This window comes from Choristoneura fumiferana, chromosome 11, assembly GCF_025370935.1.
Source record: "Choristoneura fumiferana chromosome 11, NRCan_CFum_1, whole genome shotgun sequence".
In the NCBI taxonomy this organism is placed as follows: Eukaryota; Metazoa; Arthropoda; class Insecta; order Lepidoptera; family Tortricidae; genus Choristoneura; species Choristoneura fumiferana.
Genome location: NC_133482.1, coordinates 7,026,570 through 7,050,635, shown reverse-complemented (window position 1 = coordinate 7,050,635; position 24,066 = coordinate 7,026,570). Strand labels below are relative to the sequence as shown.

Here is a 24,066-nt window from a genome sequence, read left to right as displayed (position 1 = left end):
AAAGGACAAAATAATAAGAATAAAAATATACGTGATTTAGGTCTAATTAAATGATTTTAAAACTTTATAATACAAATAAAAAAAAAACGACGTCGATTGATCTCTTTCTTACAACAGATGACAGTCGATATGAAAAATGAAACAGCACTATTTCAATTATGACGCTCTGATTGTGCTTCAAACGCTGCTTTAAACTAACTTGAACGTCACCATAAAAACGGAAAGAGAAATTTCATATTGCATTGTTTTAATCGATTTATTAAGTGTAAAACTGTTAGTTGTGCAATGAAAATGTAAAATATAATATTTTTCATTTTTTTCTCCGTTTCACGAGACTAAATTTGTTAGGTAACGTTAAAAAAATATAAAAAAAGTACAAGAGTTGACTCAACTAACGTATTCTATCTCCATCTATTTTCAGAATAAGGTACTTTTCTATGAGTGTAGCGTTTTCGCAGCTAAAAGCTAGTGATGATAATCTTTTAGTTATATTAACTTTTGTAAATTGGTCGTTTTCCGCAGCGGAAAAAGTCGCAAAAACATTCATCCGGACGTGTAGAAGTGCAATATCCTGAAATAATCTTATTATAAGCATTAATGCGTCCAGTTTTACATTCAAAGCGGATGGTGAGCGATGGCGAGAGTACGGTGATAGATTTTTGGTGTTAAATTTTGCTCCGTGTCATCACCGCTTTATTCGTCGACTACGTCCAAGAAGGACATAAACCATTTTGTTTCGCCGTTTTACGTGTTATTATAACTAAATATTTGATAATCTCGAAGGATTACTGAGGAAATATATTGTCATTGACTGACCGGCTGATATTACACGAGGCTTGTATGTATATGTGACTTCTCCCTGCTGCTATTCGTGACACGCCTCAGAAAATAAAGATAAATTTGTGAATCGAACTGTTCGTTTTTGTTATTGTGTCATTTTAGTGTTATAGTCGTTTTAAAATTACGTAACTATTGTGGAATCTTGAAGTGTATAAAGAATGGCCTGAGTGTGACCACTCCATTACCGTCATGTGTGACGAAGGAATGTTTGTTTAGGCTCTAATATTGTGCTGCGACCTTACGGGAAGTGCGCGTTCGTCTCGTCAACTGGGTCGGATCATGAATCTGCCCGAATCAAAACAAGTTTCGCATTGATCGCTGTCTACTATTGTCAATCGGGACACTTATAAATTACCAAAATGTCTTCGGGAACGTTTGTGGACAGGATCGATCCCTTCGCGAAGCGATCGCTGAAGAAAAAGACGAAGAAGTCGCAAGGATCGTCGCGGTACCGCAACACGCAGGACGTGGAGCTGCAGGCGCTGCCACTTCTCAAAGGTGCGCCACTTGTTTACTATCGCTTCTGCCTTTGCCATTTCGACTCCTCCTCCCTAACCTCTCCTACACTGAGAAATTCATATTCTAATTAGATTTAATTCCTACTAATCACACGTTAAGCATGAAACTTGTTGGGTTTTAATCTCTTCAGCAGTAGGTAATAGACAAGTATATGCTTAAATAATGTTTAAATTAATATTTTACACAAAATACTTATTAGCCCAACCCCAGTTAGAAAACCTTTATTCTAACTTCTGCACTTACAAACTTCTATAAATTAAATTCTTTTATTTTTATTATACTGTAAAAAATAACTTTACTATACTATTATCATAACTCTGCCAGGCATAGCAACAAGGGATATTTTTTATTCAAGTATTCAAAAATTTGTGTCTGTTAACCCTAACTGTAGCCTAATTGGTAACACCTATCTATTTGACACTTTCCATGTATTTAATTAGCATACTTACTTCCTGTTCTGTGATATAATCTTACCTACTTAAATCATAATATCATAATCATGACTCTGAAACCTTATAATATTTGTTAATATAATCAGTGAGTTTCTTATAACATGATTAAAATGAATGTATTGACAAACAGGTGAATTTATAACCAAAATAGAACTAAGAAACATGTATTGTACACACTGTTGTGGATACTAGATACTGCTATTCCATTCTAATGTAATGATAACAATCCACATTGTCTTGTTACATCTTAACTACAAAATTACACTTGGATTATGACTAATCATAATCATAATATCACAATAATTTTGGTATACTTTTGTTTTAATAACAAGTAAAATGTTTCCCAAATCAGATTAACTACCCCTTGAATAATCTATTGTGAAGAAGAAAAAGGTGTCTCTTACTGAACTCTTGGTCTCCTTTAATCAAACTCTTTATTGTACAAAATAAAAGAAACAAAATACTCTTTAGGACTAAGACCTGTACTGTAATTTGTTGTATTTTTGATCTTTAATAAATAATAAATAAATAAACAATTGACAAAATTTAAGATACTTGTACAAAGGCGGACTCATCCCTTTAAGGGATCTCTACCAGTCAACATTTGAGTGAATGAGAAGTCAAAATAGTGGAAGCTACTATACAGTGCTTTAAACAATATAATACATAAATTACAGTATAAATAAATAAACTACTATATATATACATATAATCATAATACATAAGAATATAAAACAAAGTAATGTTCTCAAATATTTAAGGAGAAGGTGTAAACCACAACCTTCTCAAGCCTTCTCTGAAAGATCCCACAGTGGGAGATTGCCTGATGGAGGTTGGTAGCCGATTTCACAGCCTGGCAAGGATTCAGAGTATATTTTGGAAGAGGTAGAAGGACAGGCTAAAAGGAGATTGGTACTTGATCTTAACCGATACTGACTGCCACATACCAATACTGACATGGTTTATTGGTAATAAAAATCTGACTTGGATCTGGTCCATCATACATGATATCTGTACAGTGTGTAACTGCAGTGTACATGTACAGTATGTCATTGTAGTGCAGCATCATTAGAATCCTGCATTTATAGACCAATATCAAAAAAGTATTCCAAGTGTACCAAATACAGTCAGAATGACTTGTAGGTATTAGAGCAGCTGTGTTACTCACAAATATGTGAACAGTGTTATGATATTTTTGAGTACTGACTACTCTGGTGTATGTGATGTTGACTGTGTATTGTATGCTGAAATATGAATGTATCTGTAAATGTGTGTAAAGATGAAGATAGTAACTATCTTTTACTTAGATGGAAAGAACTTCTGTAATTTGTCCAGATATCTGTATTGTCCAATTTGTAACTTAATAGAATGTTTCTCTGTAAAACAAATTGTATGTTAATACTCAAATGCTGCTAGGTGCTTAGCTAATTAGAAAATGAAAAAAAAAATAACTGTGTGTACTGTAAATGTCTTTTTACTAGTTTGAACTTATTTCTAGTTTGATGATAAACACATGTAGATAAAAATAACATGCTTGTATAAAGCAGGTTAAACTAAACTTAATTTCTCCTGCTTAATTAATAGCTTTTCATTAATGTATTCTAACACTTTATTTTAAATTTCAAGCTGTATTAGAGCTTCCTACTTGATAACATTTTTATTATTTATTTGTATTGATATTGTTAAGCCGAGTTTAGACTTGCAAGAAAAATCGTGCAAGTTGCATTATATTGAGAGGCCATAAAGCCAACGAGTTTGTAGTGGTCAATCGAGCGCCGCAATGTAATGCAACTTGCACGATTTTTAGGGCTCCGTAGTCAAGTAGGAACCCTTATAGTTTCGCCATGTCTGTCCGTCTGTCTGTCCGCGGGTAAGCTCAGAGACCATTAGTACTAGAAAGCTGTAATTTGTCATGAATATACATATCAGTCACGCCGACAGTGGTACAATAAAAAATAAAAATTATGGTACCTCCATACGTAGTGGGGGTGATTTTTTTTTCTCAACTATCTTTGGTATCGTTGGATAGGTCTTTTAAAACCATTGGGGGGTTGCTAAGACAATTTTTGTATTCAGTGATCTGTTTGCGAAATATTCAACTTTAAAGTGCAAATTTCCATTGAAATCGAGCATCTAAAATCTAAACTGTTGGGTGGGAAAATGTCGGAGGGTTCCCAACTTTTTGTTGGTTAGGTTATATTAAAATAATGCATACTCAGCTCGCTCCAGAATCCGCTCTACTAATTATCTGTGAAACTTTTTTTTTTTCATAAGTTTCTTCTATGAATTATCAGAAAACTTTAAAAAACAAAGATGGTTGAAATCAGTAAATTCATTCTAAAGTTATGATGTGACAAAAGAAAATAGGGATTAATTTTTACATATGAATAGCATGGATTGGATGATTTGGATGTATATAGATTAAACTAAATTATTCAATTACACTATTTACTGTGCAACATAGATACATTTTCATTGTTGTTCTCTTGTCTTGTGGCACAGTTACTGTGATTGTGCTGCCTCTATCTATACAACGATAACAAAACTTTTGTATAAAAGTAAGATGTAAGGGTACCCAAAGTGGAGAATAAAGAATATGCCCCTTGTACTGATATCTGGAATCTAAATGTACTATATAGTGTACTTGGTAAAGTATGATTGTTTTTTTACAGATGTACCTAGTGGTGAGCAAGAGGAGTTGTTTATACGCAAGCTTCGGCAGTGCTGTGTAGCATTTGACTTTATGGATCCTGTTGCCGACCTTAAAGGCAAGGAGATAAAACGTGCCACTCTCAATGAGCTAGTAGAGTACATCACTGGCGGCCGTGGAGTTCTAACTGAGCCTGTCTACCCAGAGATTATAAAAATGGTAGGATTTTATCTAATTTTATACTTTTACTAATTAACATACCCCAAATAGGCCATAGGGCCCCTATTGCTACGACAACAATCTACCAGCGCAGCGCTACTTACGTGGCTGCAAAAGTGTATCACACATTGCCTGTAGAAATTAAGTCACTCAAACACACAAAAATTTTTGCCAGCTCTGAAAAAGTTTGTTATCGAGTTATGTCCCTATAGCTTAAATTAATATTATAATTTTAACTGTTAGTCATTAAGTGAAATGTATCTAGCTACACCCACTGAGTAAAATTGTATTGATTCTACCTGTATTGCATAACATCAGCATGTACCTTATACATACAATTTATGGCTTTTTTGAATAAAATAAATAACAATAACAATATTTTACTAGCTAATAAGTCAATGATTAGAACAACTGGAACACAGGGTTGTTCTAATTGGAAACTTGTGTAAAAGGCCATTAGGCCATCAGCAGGGTATTATAAGAGCTGCAAGATTGATGAAATCAATGATCAGGCAAATAATCAAACAGCTGATCTCTCCTAATCCATGAGAGCAACAATTATATTATTATTTTATGTTGCAAGAATAAGAATTCTGATAGCTGAAGTTAGATTAAAATCAAAAAGTGATTACAAAGTACAAACTTTATCTGTGAGGTTGATTTAATTAGCAATTGAAAAGGATGCCTTCTTAGGTAAGAGGGAGATATAAATGTTTTATGTCTGCTTGACAAATGGGATCACTCTCAATTGCCAATCAAATTTCTGTGTGGTATGCACATCACAATGTATTGCTGAAATATGACTTGATAGCTATTGTGTTCTTCTTTGGTAAAGATTGTAAATGACATGAAATGTAAAGTACCTGTAACAGTTTCGAATTTCATTACAAAATTGATTATGAATGTTATTTACCTACATAGTGCAAAGTGAAGTGATCCTTGAAGACTCCTAATAGGAGACTTCTTAGATTTTTCCCTCTGCTCTTTTATAAGCTTTCATATTTTTAAAATAATTGATTATTAAATAAAGTACATATGAAATAAAGTAATAATGTCAAGTCAGTGACCTCTTGGTTGTTTAACGTTGTCTTATCTGTCTATGTCTAAAATATCCCCAAAACAAAGCCAATATTTTTCTCAATTAAAGCTCAATATTCAAAGACTCGATTTGTCGAGTCTATTGTGATTCTTCTGGTACATATCTTGAGCTTATAATGGTATGATGAATATCCCTTTACTCCAGATTTCGGCCAACTTGTTCCGCACTTTGCCGCCAAGTGACAACCCTGACTTTGACCCGGAGGAAGATGATCCAACTTTGGAGGCCTCATGGCCCCATTTGCAACTAGTTTACGAGTTCTTTCTGCGCTTCCTCGAGTCCACTGACTTCCAGCCTACTATCGGCAAGAAGGTCATTGACCAAAAATTCGTCTTGCAGGTAATGTAATATTTCTTTTTACTAATTTGTACTGTTAATGTTAGACTTTTAAGTGTTGCATATATTATATTGTTACACGAAAACACCTTAAAGGCACTATAAATGGCACACCCATCTTCCAACATTAATTAATTAGTAATTAGCCTCTAAACGCGCGTAAGTCTCTTCCGCTGCTAATTTCATTACTTTGGAAGGGTGGTGGCATATGCGATTTGTCATCAGATGTAACAATTTATAACTGTTAATCTCGAGCGTGAAGTTAGCAAATAAATAAAGAGAAAAAAGTTGTAATCAATAGTTTGTTCATGGCTTTGGTACAATAATAATACAGACAATGATTAGGATATGTTTCTAATATGGTCTGATTCTTAATCCGAGATACTAAAGTGACGTTTCATGTGTTACCTGTTTTTTGCGTCCAATAAATAGTGATGTGCCGCAACCGGTTATCACCGAAAGATTTTGTAGTAGGTGTTAAGATATGAACGGATTCGTGACGTACTAACATATAGGGCACTTAGGACATTCTGGAAAAGGTAAAATGGGTCTTATAAAAATGCAACCATTTTGGAGATAGTTCTACTTTTTATAGATGTTGATATTTAAGTTTCAATTTCATTCTAAGTACGATCCCCCTCAATGCTTACAATAAAAACACACATACCATAACACGAGAAAACGCACTGAACACATCCGATCACAATACGAGTACGAGTAAAGTAACGAATGTCGATCGAATACGAAAAACATGAATGACGTTGTGTGATATCTGTAGGGCTACTACGAAATTCGCAAATCGAAGCTCGCATCGCATCGTAATTCCCACTCTCGCATGAAATAATATTAGCGTCAGCGGGACAGCACGACACGAACCTCGACTCTCGATTCGAGAGAACCTCGCAGTAGTCCTACTGGCCCTATACTATGAAATGCAAAACTAGAACCTCGCATGTTGCCATTCCGCTGACGCCTATCTTACTTAATACGCAAGTGAAAGGGACGGCGGCTTCGTCTTCCCAGTTTTGCAGTAGCCCCTCTGAGTTATGATTTTTTACGTTGGCACTAAGTGATGAGCACTGTATTCTTACCTGTGCTTAGATTTTATCACTTTATCGTAAAAGTTCATTTATATTTTCAAAATAGAAAGTAGAACATTTAATGCTTTAATGTTATTTTTGCTATCATAAAATATACGTTTTACCGATTATTTACAATTATATCGTAAACCGAAATTATAGAGCAGCACTGTTCGATTTATGCTGGCCACATTATTTTCATATTTGACATTTCAGACTTTCATTTTAGTATCTAGGTTTCAGAAATAGACCATAGGTATGCACCAGTCGACTATATCACTACTTTGAAAAAACCTCGTATCTCAAATCAATACGTCAATAAAATCGACCCTTCAAATAAGGCGCATAAAGTTCACTTAGAAAAATTATAAATTTCAAGTTACGAGCTCTTTTAAAAGTAGTGACGATATATAACATAGTCGTCTTCGCCCTCGTGAGAGAATAAAAGAATATGCTAGTTGCACACGCTTTTGTGGCGCATTTACTCTACAAAAGGAATCCTCGGTCCAAATTTCAGCTTTTAAAACCAGTCAATCTCGATTCGCGATAAACGATTTTTTAAGTATAAGATAGACTAAAATTAAAAAAATAATAATATTTTCGAATCACATTTGAAACTTACTATAAATTTACCAATAGTGAGGGAAAACATCGCGAATGATACTGCACACACCTGTAAAGCAGGTCAATGGTGTGCTAGAAGTTCCCAATTTGCTGTGGGCCAGCACGGGAACTTCATATAATATCACCTATTCTGAGAAGAGCCATTTGCCATGCTGTGAGACGTCTCCTTAGAGATGATTAAATTGACCTTTCAGCTCTAAACAATCGATGTATTCAATGAAAAATTTATACAAATTGTACTTTTTCTTCGTGTAATCCACAAGACTAATACTAGGATGTAGTTAATGTACGACTTGTTAACGCACGCTCAAATAATGCATGGCATGATAATCCGTGCTTATTTACATTTGATTTCGTGTACACCGAATATTAATTAATTTAGTAGAAAATAACTTAATTTGGTCCTGGCGCTTCGCCACAATTGGACCTAACACAACCTAACACAAATCTATGGTCATTCTAATCTATTGGATTCAGATTATCACGTCGTACATTATAGCGCGCGCAATATTTTGTACGGCATGATAATCGGAAGCAATAATGCTTCGGATTATCACGTCGTACATTATTGCGCGTACATTCCGAGTTGTACATTATTGTTTCCCGAATACTACTACATGTGTATTGAAGTATCTGCTATCGTATTTTTTGCGGCGGGATGCGACAAACTTGATCCATCGCTGGCCATGCCCTTACCGCTTACGGGAGAGCAGTATATCTTAAGCATTACCAAGTTCTCCTTAAAATATATGGCAGTCATTTCGCGCGTGTTATCCAAAATCCATGCAGCCAAATCGCTACATCGCGAACGGTGCATACATGTACTTAACATCCGACACTTAAAGCTGGGTCCACATTTGTATCATTTTGCTGATCACTATCAAGCGTATCGTATCTAGCTTGCGTATCCTAAGTATAGACGCATACTGGGCACACCGTATCACTAGCATCGGTACAAAATAACTAACAAAAAAAATAACAACTAGAAAAAATGCGTCAATACTAACCGTAGCGTAGCAGCGGTTCGTATCATAACGCCGTATGATTAAGTGTGGATGCTACGCTATGCGTATGATACGTTTGATGATCGGGGAAAAACCGCCTCGAGAGCGATCACGGCGTATCATCGCGTATCAAATCATAACTTCGTATCATAATACAATATCAAAACACGTCCATACTTATCGATCTTGATACGCGTATCTGATCGCGAGTGCGCGGGGTATATAAAAACGTGTGTCAACATCGATTCCGAGCGATCAGATACGGCGCGCCGCATGATCGCGCTGTGTTTGCGTCCATACTAGCCATCTTGATACGTGTCGGTGCAACGCGACAGAGATACGATACAACAAAATGATACAAATGTGGACGCAGCTTAAGACTGACGCACTGTAGACATAATGTGGGCTCTTTTGGGGTTTGGTATTTATAAGCAGTGCCCAAAACCAGATCTAATTAATAACCGAATCTGCTATTAGCTGAAAATTGTTCCATCGTTACCAAAGTCAACAAATCGTAATCTATACAATTGACACACATTTGCTTAACCTCGTTTATCTTTGTGTCGCTCGCCAAATCTCTTCTCGGTAAATCAGCTTCATCATTCTCCGAGTACAATAGAGGTCTTCGCACACTTATGAATTTTCACACTACTGCGACACCAACCCAACGCAAGCTTTCGGTTTGAAAAGTTTACGACGCGTAGTCGACGCGTCGTAAACTACCTTTACATAAATTTTGATAATTGTACTGTAAGAAATATCATAATAAGGCTTCAATTTAATTTAATGAGCAGGTAAATTTAGTATCATCTCCCTTGCTACGGCTTGGGTCTAATTTCAACAATAGCAGTTAATAAAGCACGCCTTGACAGTAAATAAATAATGATAGATGGGTTTATGTGATTTGTGTGTGTTCTTACAGTGTGGAGGTGGAGGAACTGCATGAACACGCATATTTTGCATAAGCTTAACTATCATAAGGTCGCGGGTGAGCAAGGAAATTCTTTTAGTTCAACAATGGTTACAATGGTTACATGATGGTTTTCCGCAATATGGCGAGGTTTTTTATAATTCTGGTCAGCCTTTATTTTCCAAATGCGTGTTTTAGAGCTACTTTGTGGCATTCGTTTAGGTGAGAAACAGGATTTACTTGATTTAATCCAAAATTCTCATATTCTCGGAAAAACAATTACAGTATGATATATGCAGAGACCCCTTTCCCCCACCACGTGAGATTGTATGAGCTCGCTTTTTCGCAGATTCGCCCCCTAAACCCCTCACGTAATTTATGGATCTCCCCATAGATCTCTCTGGAATAACCGGTGACTATTGCCGGCTATGGTTGACGGTGACATTTGTTGTAGCTGCTTGACCTGTTCGACTCGGAGGACCCGCGCGAGCGCGACTTCCTCAAGACCGTGCTGCATCGCATCTACGGCAAGTTCCTCGGGCTGCGAGCCTTCATCAGGAAACAGATCAACAACATATTCCTGCGATTCGTCTACGAAACCGAACATTTTAATGGTGTCGGTGAACTGTTAGAAATATTGGGAAGGTTAGTGCACCGCAATTCCTTATGTAGTGCAGTTCAATAACTGGTAGTGTTTATGTGCGCATAAACAGTTGGTCCCTTGTCCACAGTGGTTTGATTATGGTGTACAAGGTGTTATGATAATAGCTTCAGATTTGTGTTTATTTTTAATGAATACTATACAAGTTTTGTTTTTAACTACATTTATGAATTCCCTTAGTCTGTTGTTAATATCAGACCATCGCCTTATTGGAAAAATTAGAATCTTCTGTGACAAACAAAATGTATCTGTGGTTTACGATCAATTGGGATGCACCAAAAAAATAACCTATAGTTTTTTTTTTTTTTTGGAAAGAATAGGATATTTTAAGATACCGTTTTCATTGTTTTTGAATTTAGATGAGTATTTAATTTTTTATATTTTTTTACGAAATACGCTGAATGACGTCACAGTGAGACAGCCGCGTTCCATTGCCTAGAAAAATTCAGGTCGTACATAACATAATCTGTGGCATAACAATTTGACAATAATTCAAGCACGGTTTAGGGTCCTAAATGAACCATGACAAATAGTTTTATTTTATTTCTCTTCTTTTAGCTTCGATTATTCCTTTGTTTATTTAATGGTGTGATCGTATACATTTCGGACTTTACGATAAATGACAACTGTTTAAGGCCCAGTTGCGCAACGTGTGATTAAAGTTCTATCTTTGTCACTCTTTGCTATTATAAGCAGGACAGCAACATTTCAAACTGTCAATTTGCTTAAGAGTGTAGACCTGCTTTATAACTGCCTTTGTGACGAGACACTGCAGGGGTGGTCAAATGAGGGTCATTACTTAAATTTTGTTTATTTAATTCAGTTTATCACATTTTTGGAATCTGATTTCTGAAAACGCTTCACAATGCCTATTTCTCCAAATGGTTTTCGATTTATTATATGTTGTCAAAAATTTGGACATCCCAATTAAACAATAAATAGGGGAAAGGAGATAAAAAAACAGCACTGAAAAGTTGATTGTCCCTATTATAAAGTGAGTGTAATGTTTGTCAGTATAATCAACGGGTTCGCGCTGCCCCTGAAGAGCGAGCACAAGCAGTTCCTGGTAAAGGTGCTGCTCCCGCTGCACAAGGTGAAGTGCCTGTCGCTGTACCACGCGCAGCTCGCCTACTGCGTCGTGCAGTTCCTCGAGAAGGACGCCACGCTCACCGAGCCCGTCGTGCGCGGCCTGCTGAAGTTCTGGCCCAAGACCTGCTCGCAGAAAGAGGTGACTCAGCTTTTACACCTTGTAACGGCCAGGGGAGACATTTTTTAAATGATATCACTCGGCAATATGATAAGCAATCTACGAAATGCTGCAAAATTACAGCTCAAATCAACCTTTTGAACGCCACCAGTCAGCAACATACGACAGCTAAAAATCGTGCCATAGGCGCCATGTCGGCATTTCGTGGTGCATGTGGGCGCGACTTTCAGGCATTTTTTTTGTCGTGTGTTGCCCATTGTTCAAAAGGTGCATGCATTCCATCAAGTTACTATAATGATAGGCAATGTCAAATCAGTCGGCAAATCTCCGCCGAAGTCTGATGATTCTCTGTCGAAAATCATGGGTATCATACTTCCGGCTTCATGTTTGCACTTGCAAATTATTTTCGCTCAAGAGACGTCTGTTGCATTAAAGCGTTTATTAGCGACGGTTTTCCTTTTTTATTGAACTTGTTAATTATCCACTTAGTTAAGTGACAATTATCTGCGAATGATGTAGAACAATGGTAACATTAATACATGACGCACACGTCACCGTCTGTACGACAACCGAGCGCATCGCTGTTCTTCATACTTTCGAGTTTTCATTTGTGTAGTACAAGTTAATAAGTTTTACACGTCACTTTGAGAACAATCGTAAATCAAGAAAATAATATACTTTAAAGTTTATCAATTAGAAAAGTAGAAAAGGTACACTTGTCGTGTCAATATAATAAATAACCAAATGTGAAATGCGGCTCGTGCAATTTTTTACCCAAATCAACACCAATAAACTAGATTTGGGGTATTGACACGTAGTCATTAGAAAACTTGCTACAGATGTTTCATAATGCAGGGGAGCATTGTTGCTGATTGGATTTTGTTTTGTATTTAACAGGATTTCGGCGACTATAATTGTTGAAGTTGAAACCAATCTTTCTATACCATTGTTTATTCCAGGTGATGTTTCTGGGAGAGATAGAAGAGATTCTAGACGTTATCGAGCCAGCGCAATTTGCAAAAATACAAGAGCCCCTCTTCAGACAGATAGCCAAGTGCGTCTCCAGTCCACACTTTCAGGTATGTGTGTGTTTTTTGGCTGTTTCGTTTATGAAAAATCCGCTAAATTTACTCCCTTTCCCGAATCTGTTATTAATAAATAAATATCACGGGGGACAATTCACACCAATTGACCTAGTCCCAAAGTAAGCTTAGCAAAGCTTGTGTTATGGGTACTAAGCAACGGATAAATATAATTATACTAGCTTTTGCTCGCGACTCCGCCCGCGTGGTATTCGGTTATCGCGCGCTGTTCCCTCGGGAACTGTGCATTTTTCCGGGATAAAAAGTGGCCTAAGTCACTCTCGGGCCCATAAACTATCTCTATGCCAAAAATCACGTCGATCCGTCGCTCCGTTACGGCGTGAAAGACGGACAAACACACAAACATACAAACACACTTGCGCATTTATAATATTAGTATGGATTTCGCATTTATTAATTAATAGTCAAAAAACAAGTTGATTACACTTAAAATGGCATTAAAAAAATACCGTAGTTACCGTAGTATTGCAGCCAGTGCCCCTTAAATCAGACACCTGTTGGAGTAAACACCGAGATGGTTAAAATTTCGCTCGCCAGGTGAGTTTTTTCTTATTAAAGGGTGGCAACAAGCGTTTGATTCATCTGATGGTAACCAAGCACTATCACCCTTGGGCACTCGTAACAGCTGAGGACTACAGATGCGTTACCAACCTAGAAAGCTAAGATATTATAGTATTAGTTTACTATTTTATTTCAGGTGGGCGTTTGAAGGTTTTTTTTTATCTCAATCGATGTTATATTTCCTAGTGCGATTAAAGTATTTTAACACGCTTATATTAACTTCACTCGTATCTAAATTTGTATGTAACGGAACCTTTCAACTTGATTTTGACCTACTTGTTATTGTGTTATTGTACGAAACTTGTCAATTATGTGTAGTTCTGTCTGATGAGAAGACAATACAATAATTATGGTACCATCGAGTTGTACTCCGAGACCTAACAATGTAACCTAGACTTGTAAAAATAGGGTGTATTTTGATTAGGGTCAGGTTTAAATACCAATCAAGGTCCTAGAATAGCTAAAATTCCTAAAAAACTTAAGAGCTTACGAAATTATGTAACCCAGGTGGCAGAGAGGGCGCTATACTTCTGGAACAACGAGTACATAATGTCCCTGATGGAAGAGAATAACCACGTGATCATGCCAATAATGTTCCCGTCGCTGTATCGCATGAGCAAGGAACACTGGAACCAGACAATCGTCGCGCTCGTCTACAACGTGCTCAAGACTTTCATGGAGATGAACTCGAAGCTGTTTGACGAGCTCACCGCCAGCTATAAGGCGGAACGGCAGAAGTGAGTGCATTGCTTCTGTTTATATCACGGCATTATCCCTCAAATACCAAATACGCACAAATTACTATTAAATGCACATAATCACTGCCATGCGCTCTTATGTTTTCTGTGCGTGTAATAAAGTACGAGTAAGAGTTTAACTTTTTGTTTTTATGTACAACTACACATACATAATAGTAGATTATTGTCGTGGCCTGGAAGTAGGCAATTGCTGGCTGAGTATAACTAATACGAAGCCAGCAATTGCTATTCCAGCCGAGACTAATATGAAGCTTTTCTCAAAAATGGTGAATAATTCTGAAATAGAATAAACTTTTTCTCAAGATATATTATAAAATTTAATTTTATTCCAATATTTTTCTTATGCTTTCCCGCCTTTTTTCATTAAAAACCACCGAAAACACCACAAGCTATTTCAGACCCAATAGAAAAAGTCAGGAGTTCCAACAAAATATCTGATACCGGCCATTAGACTTGGCTGTATACGACTTGTGCCAACATTTCCATGGCCTTTTTAACTTAAAAAAAAAGTGACTGATTGCAGGCGCGCTAATTCATTATTGTCGAGCTAGCGCGCCTGCAATCTTTTTAACTTTTTAATTTTTCGCTGACCATAAACTATGCACTTCACCTTCTGATATGTAATTTAAATTAATAAACTTAAGATGATTGTTAGTAAAACAATGCGAGTCGTGTGTTGAGTTGACGGTGCGTGGTGGCGGTTGTTGCAGAGAGAAGAAGCGCGAGAAGGAGCGCGACGAGCTGTGGAAGCGGCTGGGCGAGCTGGAGCTGAGCGCGCGCAAGTGATGGCGCCCGCGGCCGCGCCACACCTAGACTAATGCGATCCGTTCTATTTTCACTTATGTATTCATATTTTCTATTCGATTACATTTTTGTTAATGACGTTATTAATTTTTTACACCTCCAATCGGCTCGCGCGCGGCGCCGCGCCGCCGCCCCGCGGGCCCTCGCGAACGCTCCGTCGTTGCTGTACTACAATTTTATATACGTTTACTTAGGTCACTAGTTTACATTAGGATTTTTTAATATTGTTAAATTGTTTAAATAAGTTAAAGTTGTATGTATTATTGATACATGATCGATTGTACCGCATTTCGTATCACCGGTGATTAATTGTATCGTTCGGGCACCCGGCTTTCGGCTGAATATGATTGTACAAAATGACTAGGGAAATTTGAAATTGTAATAATGTTTAGAGCGAGGGCGCCGGGCGGCGCGGGGCCGGCGCCCCACCGTAGATCGTTGTATGAAGTTTTCGTTTCAAATTAGATGCTCGATTCAAAAATGTAATTTCGTCGTACTATCATTTTGTATAGTTACATAGTGTAAATAGGCATTTATTTATTTTAAATTTATAGCAGTGTGATTTTTATACCTAGCTGCGGGAGAGTGGCGCTGTGTCGGGACAGAATCGGTCGGAGCGCACGGAGACTTCATGTATCATGCGTACAGCTCGATAAAATTAAAATGTTAATTTGATCACATTGGAGTAGAACAATGATAAAAGTAGATATAATAATTTTTAAGGGAATAGTCATTAATTTGTATGATATTACTGTAGCGTTAATATTTTTTTGTATCATCAGTCGAGAGCGCCACCGACGGGCGCGCCGAGCCGGTCGCCGCCCGCGGTTGTATGTATGTACACTATGGAGATGTTTGTTATGTCAAATGTATTAACATTGCAAAAATTATATATGATACTTATATATAAATTACTATTATAGAACACAGTATGAAAATAAAAAAGTTGACTCACATGTATATTGTCGTTGAATTCTTTGCGCGGTCGCTGCGCGCGCGCGTGCGCGGCGCGCTCCGCCGCTCCCCGAGTCCCCGCCCTGTGCCCGTGCTCGGTTGCGCAAATGCTAAGGAAATACACAACTAATTTTCACATTGCTTGGTTTTTCATTTCTAGTTTGAGGCCTCACTCTCATTTATGTTTAACTCTTAACATGTTTAATCATAAGTATAGGTAGAGCTTATGCCTTAGTAATTGTACATTAGTGTAAAAGAGTACCTCTGATTATAATGGTATCGACGCGGGATTATTGTGATGTCAGTTATTGCCATAGACCCTGTGGAACGCACTTTCATGTTTAAAACGCCTCTTTCGAAATTGTATTCAAGCAAGACTTTATACGTTTCTAAATGTGAAATATGAAACTGGTTAAAGAAATCGATGTCTTTTTATAGAAAATAGCCTTGAACTTCATTGGCCCTAGAGACCGGTAAACACCAGGTGCGTTGAACCGCGGTGTGGCGGATCGATCGCATCGCCAACACAAGTTCATGTTGGCGTGTCGCCATGGCGACCGCCGCCAAACACTGGACTCTCAGAGCCGAGGCCAAGCCCACCGCCACACTCCCATCCATTTTGTTCCTTACATTCCGAACTATCGGGTTCCTGCATTCAGTAAGTTTCAACGTTTCGTGTTTCGAAGATTCAAATTAATCACGTTGCCCAATTCTGACCATTATTTCTGTTCTTATAGATGGAAATGAAGCTCACTGGCTTTGGTGCTTACGCGAGGCCTGTCCCGACGCCTAAAATGCCCCCAGGACTTTTAGAGTTAATGGAGGGCCTAACGAAAGATATCCTCAAGAATAATCCCGAGAATGTCTATGAATTTTGTGCTGGACATATGCACAAATTGCTAGAATTAAGAAATGGTGGTGGTACCGAGACTGGTAAGTTAGTATATAATTATATTTTTGTGTTATTTCTTGAGCATGATTTGTATTAACTTAATCAAAAATTGCAGCTCCGAAATATCAATTGTCTTTGGATGAAAAAATAAAAATAGCGCAAGAAAAAGTACGTCAAAGAATTAATGATCGACAACTCCAGTATCAAAAAAAGATGTCAAACATTTCCAATGAAATCCTAGATCACAAGATAAATGTTACTGAACCGAAAAGTCTAGCAGAAAATGCACTCGAAAATATAACCACGTCGAAGCAGCCAGTTCATCACGGTGATGAATTAGTAAAGATCAGTGAAGTTGAAATATTCCTCCAACCGGATGTTACTATTACAACAACCGATAATAATAAGGATGACGTGCCTCAGAAACAAGAAGTTAAAGAAAACTTGGCAGTTAGTGCTGAGAGTGTGCAAGATAGCACATTTATTACAGCAGAAGATAAAGTGGTAAAATGTAGCAGTGTTCTTACTAAACTGGAGCCATCAAATAACCTGGAGCAACTTCAGAGTGTCGATTTAATAGATGAATTAAAAAAAGAGGCAGAACAAAGCGAGGTTGTATTAGAAAAGGATACACCAGCTCCGTTAGAGGGGATCCAGAGTGAATCATCAATAAATGGCGTAAAAAAAGAGCTTAATGAAAATGTGGTCGGTGTTGAACTTACTTCTGATATACTTAAAAATGAGGAGTCACGGGGCGAAGTAGAAATGTCAGAAAATGAAAAGATGAATGATGAAAATACAGAAACTGTTTCCGAAATAAAACAAGTAATTAAAAAACCGGAAAATGTAAGTAATGCAAATACGAAAAGTATTTCAAATGACACAGATAATACGATTTTTCCTACAAAATCAGAAATTATTTCAATGCCTTCCAATTCTGTCCCTGATATTGAAATCGAAATAAACAGGGATGACAAAAAAACTATCTTTATAGATGTCCAAAAAGTTATAAAGAATGAACAAGAAGAGAAAGAAATGAATCCTGATCAACAAATTATAGAAAACCTGAACACTGAAAAGGTGCCCTTAGACATAGGGAAAGGTGTAACTGATAATGGTAAAGAGATTCAAGAAAAAGTTGCAGATTCAGAACTAAATAGAGATGCTACAGAAAGTATTGAAAATACAATAGTGCTGGATGAGGGTGAAAATAATTATAGTAAAACAATTATTGTCGAATCGCAAACCGGAGTGGATCAAACCAGTAACGAATCAGTTCTTGATCCTCTGTTAGAAAATTCTGTGACTGAAGAGAACCAACCGATTGACAAGCATCCTGATCTAACAACCCAACACGTAACCGAAAATGAAACACTAGCGACTGTAACAAATCTCGGAAATAAAGAGCTGTCGGATGATCACGTAGACAAAAATGTTCTTCATAATGATATTGATAAGAAATCCCAGGTTATCAACGTCACTGAAATAGCCGCTGGTAAAAAGAACCATATTACCACGGAATTATACGCGAGTGAAAACGATATCCACAATAATCCATCCAACATGAAAACTGATATGACAACGGAAAACGCAGAACCAATTGAAAATCGCGAAGGAAATGGTATGGACTTAGAAACTGCTGCAATAACTATTCAAAAAGTATTCCGGACATTTCTATTTAGTAAAAGTCGAGCTTCTACTTCAGATGATACCGCCAATGATAATTCCCTAGATGAAGAAATTGAAAAGAAGGTAAGTTTTCTTGATAAAGCAAATATTTTCATCACACAAAATAATTTATATTTGTTTGATAATTGTTAGTTTTAGAACTTTCAGGATGAGCCCGAATATATTATATCAAGTGCTAATTTGAACAAAGAACGTAGAGCGTTAGGAATAAGTAGAATGGACACCGTACTGCAGACGGTCAACGAAGAGAAATCACTGTCGCTTTCTACTGATGACTCTTCTACGCTATCTAGCGCAGCTACTACTATACAAGCACACATCAGGGGCTTCTTAGTCAGAAATAGAATGGCTTCATACAAAACTGCCTCTAATAGTTCGTTAGTGAATTCCGAAGGTCCGTCAACCAAATCATTAGATGGTGATATAAACGAACCAAAAAAAACTATATTAAATATTCACATTGTTCCGGAGAGAGGACAGTTCATGAGCAGAGACGAAAGCATGTTGACGTCGATTGATTTGCCTCTAGATAATAGTCCACCTTCCTCGATTAATTTACATCCGCTCGGTTACGACAAGAGCGAACCTCGTAAACAGTTGAAAAGGGAGGACGCTATTCAGTCGATTTCCCCTCCGAGTAACAATAGTGGAAAATTAAGTGAAGAAGTAGACTCTGTGAAAGACAGTCTGGAATTAAAGCAGGAAGAGAATTCCACCTTATTGCTGACTAATACTGGTAAACAGCCAGATATAGACACAGAAAGTTGCGACACTACTCTAACGATAAGTTCTACGGCAGATACTGTTGTCGATGCCGAAATTTACAATGCTACAGAAGTTTTATCAAGTCCTGAACAAAATTCAGTGACAGGCATGAAAAATGGGGAGTCTGCAACAAACTTTAGTTCGGATGAAATGGATGTTGTAACGCCGTTTCCGAATGCTCAAGAAATTGAAAGTGACGAAAAACCCAAGTTGGTTCATACAGGAGAATTCCATGACATAGTGCTTCAAACTCAGGTGAAGCGGAGTGAGTCATCAGTCGTCCGTGGTGAGTGAAGACATCTATTATCAGGTGATAAATCTTTTCGTTCTAACAGGGCTACCCGCATGAACAGCTTAGAATTAAGTGCCTTGGTAGTTCGCGATAGCTTCCGTACGCAGCGTGTGGTATTCAGTTCACATGTAGTTAGCTGAAAAGTAAATAATCTTCTTAACCCTTAATAAGGCAGAGGCGATTTAGCGACCACTTGCATTGAGTTGGAAACTGAACCTTATTGCTTTCATAATACGTCACAATTTCCATTGTAATTATTGAAAATACGACTAGCTTTAAAAATATTCTTTGTCAGGTATGTATTCGATAGCTGCTTTTGATTCTGTGGTAGTATGCTCCAATAAATGGGGCCTTATAAAGGGTTAATATATAAAAATGAATCCCTATTTCCATTGGTCACGGAATCACGCGTGACCGGCTGGACCGATTTCGCTAATTCTTTTTTTGTTGTGTTTGCTATTGCCAGGAGAAGGTTCTTATAAAAGAAGATTTACAAAAATAAAAATAAAACTACACCGGGGCCGGGTTCTAATAAAATAAGTACCTGATAAAAATCCACTTATAAAAATCGTTTTCCATTCATCAAACAAACATTGCTTGTTTAACGATTAGTGGACTTCGCGTTATTTGCATTCTAAAGATCGATGTTAAAATATTATTTTTATTTTTATTGGAATTTATATTCTGTAGTACTTTTAGAACTCCTGGTTTTTATACTAAATGCATTTGTTGTTAGTAATTGTTACCACCGCCTTGCCAGTAGACAGGGCACAGGGACAGTAGTTGACGTTAATTAATTAGTACTAATCACAACGTTAAACTGAAACTTAATTGACATCTAGCGAAGTAAACACCCATTATCATTACTCTAACCTTGTACAGTCAAGTGTAAAAATATGTACTTATTCAAAGTTTCAAAAATAAGTACCACGGACTCTTATTCCGACGCAATAAGGCCGTAGTAACATATTTTTGAGTGGTTCGAATAAATACTTATTTTTGCACTTGACTGTACATTTGTCATTATACATAGAAGAAATCTTCTTTACAATACAAAGTAGAGTCAAAAAAATTTAGTAGACTAGCCAGTATGCAGGTCACCTAGTGTAGGTAAGTAATCTCCGCCGCCCATGGACACTCGCGACTCCGTGAGAGTCTCTGGTGCGTTGCCGATGTTCCCAATAACATTTTAAGAATAAGAATAATTTATTCGCTAGAAGAAGAATTGTATGAGGGCATCTACGTGAATTCTAAACTTGATCATTTCAGAAAATATTAAGTGATAAAAAATAACTAGTAGTTTAGAAAAAATTAAGTAATATTTTTCTAAGGATTTCGTATTTTATACGGAATCTTTCAAGTTTAGGTATATTTTATACCTTTACTACTACTATTTACTCTTAAACTACTAATAATTCTCAAGCAAACTTAGCCGTTATAGTTTTCCTTGTAAGTTATATACTTACTACCATCCTGAATTTTTTCAAAATTTTCCATCCACCGGTTTAGATTTTAGAGAGAGGGGGGGGGAGGGGCACTCGATTTTAATGAAAATTTGCACTTTAAAGTTGAATATTTCGCAAAAAAAATCACTAAATCGAAAAATCGTCTCAGCAAACCCCTAATGGTTTTAAAAGGCCTATCCAACGACACCCCACACTATAGGGTTGGATGAGAAAAAAAAATCAGCCCCACTTTACGTCCATGGGAGGTACAAGAAAAAATGCACTGTCGGCATAGTTTACATATATATTCGTGAAAAATTACAGCTTTCTAGCATTGATAGTCCCTGAGCAAAGCCGCGGAGGGACGGACAGAGGAACAGACAGACACATGGCGAAACTATAAGGGTTCCGTTTTTGCCATTTTGGCTCCGGAATCCTAAAAAATGAGGGTGACAACACTTGCTGTACACTGATTAACCGATGTTGATACTTAGATATTTATATAAATTATACTCTATACTTCAAACTGCATCAATCAACATTCATTATAGTAAAGGGGCTCCTAGACGGGCCATATTTTCACTGCAATATGTGGCCGGCAACTATTGGAGTCCCTGTCTAACATGTGAGTAAGACAGGGACACCAATAGTTGCCAGCCACAAATTGCAGTGAAAATATGGCCCGTCTAGGAGCCCCTTAATGTGTGAAATCTCAAAAATGATAATACCAGATTAAAGTTTCGTAAAAAATGCGGGGCATTGCGTGGACAGATTCGCTGGCCAGAGTCTAACAGTGTATCAACTTTCATTAAAGCTTTCTATGTAACCCAGCCCACAATGTTAGTATTATGAATTTTTTTTGTAGAAAGTGGAAGATAATGTGTTAAATTATCTTTTGTTGGATACTTACATTGTTTTTGTTATAGTTCGTTATAAGAATTGTGAAATATTAGAGAAAGAGAATGCATTCATACAAGCAGTGATGGCAGATAGTGATACTGATAGATAACGTTTTTGAACGTCAACCGATTTGACCAACTTCTGATGCTGTCATGTCACTCAAAACAAATAAAATTTTAACATTTTATCTTTTCAGAGTTCAAGAATGTGCTGGTGTATTTCTTACTTTGGGATAAGACATAGAAGGTCGACCATCACCAATCATCGATTATTTGTTATTTTAATTAAATATAGTCGACCAAGATGCTTACTAATTTTAATGACAGTTCCTATCCTACTTCAGAAATAAAACAATAAGGCTGATTATCATATTGACTTGAAAATAGGCTTTGACGTTTTATAAGCGTTACAAACTTGTTACAAATTACATTAAACCTTATGGTGGTAAACCAGGTCGACTATACTTTATGTAAAGTCAATAGTTAAATAGTGAAAACGTAGATTTCATTTATTTTAAAGCAAGTAATTTGAATATGATAATAATAAAAATAGAAGTAGATTTCTAACAAAGGCGCTTTAGTATTTCCTTATGGACTCATCCCCAGGATTTTTTTATAGGACTACGTCGGGAGGTCAATTTTGTACCTACATGCATTCACATGCAAATGTTGTACAACAAGAGCATAAAACAAGTCATTAATAATTATTTAAAAAAATATATATAAACTTTTTTGTGTGTGGCTGTTGATACCATGGACGTAATACCTAAACGGGACCAAAGTACTCTGAAAATATGTATTTACGAAAATGAACCATATTACAAGCTGAGAAAGTATCTTTCTCTGTTGCGCCTTACACAGGTTCATCTACGGCGAGAGGGATACCAATAACGGAACGGAGGACTTGTGTCTCGTTCTTTGATCTTGCCAGCCTAAAAAAATGCTTTGATCAGAAATTTTGACTCGAAAAAACTGTGGAAACAATTGTATTTTAATGTTATTTTAACAGTTTTAAGTTATCGTATTATAATTTTCATTAATTTCGTTGTAGAAATTCTTAAATAAGTAACAATAGATATATTTTTGTCTAGTCTACTTTTTTATTTCTAATATGGTAACCCTTAAAGCGTAATGTCATAGCGGCATTATTTGAATATGTCTTCCTCACTTTTGTTAATAACAATTGTAAGGAATACTAACAATTAAAATGGTAATAAAGTGTTGCATTTACACTTGTCCAAGTGAATCATAGTGGTTGCAATATATCGTTCCACATGTAAGCCAAAAATTAAATTATTTTAAATCTTAACAACTATGTTGACCATGAATTCTTGTAGTGTCCTTACGTTTGTACTATTATTACAGTTTTCTGAAAAATGAACAACGACAAAAATGGCTCAGCAATGTACACGTGAAGCACCAAAAATTCAGTCGTATGCAGTCGGCACTTTGAACCTTCCTGCTTTTATTTTGGAAATTCCCGTTCTTTGTTAAGAGGTAACTCGTCCATGGTCATGGTGGGCGGTATGTTCAACGCGGCATTGCTAGTTGATTAAGTTTTGTTGAAGACAATTATGTTTTTATTTAGTTTACTTCTCAATAGATGTCGCTATCTCATTTATGTACAACTAGGTTTTTCCCGCGACTTCGTACGCGACATAGTATAATTCCCGCGGGATAGGAATAAAATTTGTATAGAAAGTATAGAAAGAAAATTGTATAGAAAGTACGTTACATACACTGTCTCTGAAACGGGCTTTTTTTTATTCGGGGAAATCGCAGTTTCCGCGAGGCCGCGAGATAGACATAACCTTAGATGAATGATTGGTCTCGCGCGCTCGCTCGACTAGATACCGCCGGCGTACTTGTCAAATGCGGCAACAAATAGTACGCCGAAATCGGCGTACCTGAGCCCGAGGCGAGTCAGTCGCGTTGCAAACTGTGCGTAATGTGCATGTCCCGAATTTTTGTTAAATTTTGGTCAAAAACCGAAGTAAAATGCCAGTTTTCGCAGTGAAACTGTTTAATAATAATACTACAAGAAATAAAAAGGACACTGGGATCACATACCATCAGTAAATATCGTATAATTTGGAAATTACTAAATAAAATAACATGAACCCTAAACGCCATTCTGTGTTGCCGCGTACACAAGAATCAAATTCCCCGTGTTTGAGATTTTAATAAATTGAATTTTATTGTTATCATCATTAAATGATGATAAATTTTAATAACTTATTTTATTTAAGTATCTAACGTAATTATTATATATACATAACCTAGTTCTATATTATTTAATGTTTA

At 36.7% G+C, this 24,066-nt stretch overlaps 2 protein-coding genes across 5 annotated transcripts; both read left to right on the top strand.

Moving 5' to 3' along the window:
• The first annotated feature begins 412 nt into the window (after positions 1–412).
• Positions 413–15,920, top strand: LOC141432626 (serine/threonine-protein phosphatase 2A 56 kDa regulatory subunit epsilon isoform-like). The gene is made up of 8 exons (XM_074094301.1): positions 413–1,338; positions 4,484–4,680; positions 5,924–6,118; positions 10,187–10,377; positions 11,408–11,621; positions 12,560–12,679; positions 13,772–14,001; positions 14,733–15,920. Exons 1-8 carry the CDS (start codon positions 1,200–1,202, stop codon positions 14,806–14,808), a joined length of 1,362 nt encoding a protein of 453 aa, XP_073950402.1. The 5' UTR covers positions 413–1,199; the 3' UTR covers positions 14,809–15,920.
• A 105-nt stretch (positions 15,921–16,025) lies between these two features.
• On the top strand, positions 16,026–22,070 carry LOC141432625 (uncharacterized). Of its 4 annotated transcripts, none has more exons than XM_074094297.1 (5): positions 16,026–16,438; positions 16,518–16,713; positions 16,788–18,424; positions 18,509–19,412; positions 21,960–22,070. In XM_074094297.1, the coding sequence occupies exons 1-5, from the start codon at positions 16,331–16,333 to the stop codon at positions 22,004–22,006; spliced, it is 2,892 nt and encodes a 963-aa protein (XP_073950398.1). In that variant the 5' UTR covers positions 16,026–16,330; the 3' UTR covers positions 22,007–22,070. The 4 variants fall into 4 exon arrangements, with proteins under 4 accessions (XP_073950398.1, XP_073950401.1, XP_073950397.1 ...); XM_074094300.1 differs by having other exon boundaries at positions 18,509–19,436; XM_074094296.1 differs by having other exon boundaries at positions 18,500–19,412.
• Positions 22,071–24,066: the final 1,996 nt, after the last annotated feature.

Excerpts from the sequence above, each read along its gene's own strand:
- LOC141432626 (XM_074094301.1), top strand. The coding sequence starts at position 1,200 with ATGTCTTCGGGAACGTTTGTGGACAGGATCGATCCCTTCGCGAAGCGA. Across the intron at positions 11,622-12,559 it reads AGACCTGCTCGCAGAAAGAG|GTGATGTTTCTGGGAGAGAT; the intron begins GTGACTCAGCTT and ends TGTTTATTCCAG. Across the intron at positions 14,002-14,732 it reads TATAAGGCGGAACGGCAGAA|AGAGAAGAAGCGCGAGAAGG; the intron begins GTGAGTGCATTG and ends CGGTTGTTGCAG.
- LOC141432625 (XM_074094296.1), top strand. The coding sequence starts at position 16,331 with ATGGCGACCGCCGCCAAACACTGGACTCTCAGAGCCGAGGCCAAGCCC. Across the intron at positions 16,714-16,787 it reads TGGTGGTGGTACCGAGACTG|CTCCGAAATATCAATTGTCT; the intron begins GTAAGTTAGTAT and ends CAAAAATTGCAG. Across the intron at positions 19,413-21,959 it reads TGAGTCATCAGTCGTCCGTG|AGTTCAAGAATGTGCTGGTG; the intron begins GTGAGTGAAGAC and ends TTATCTTTTCAG.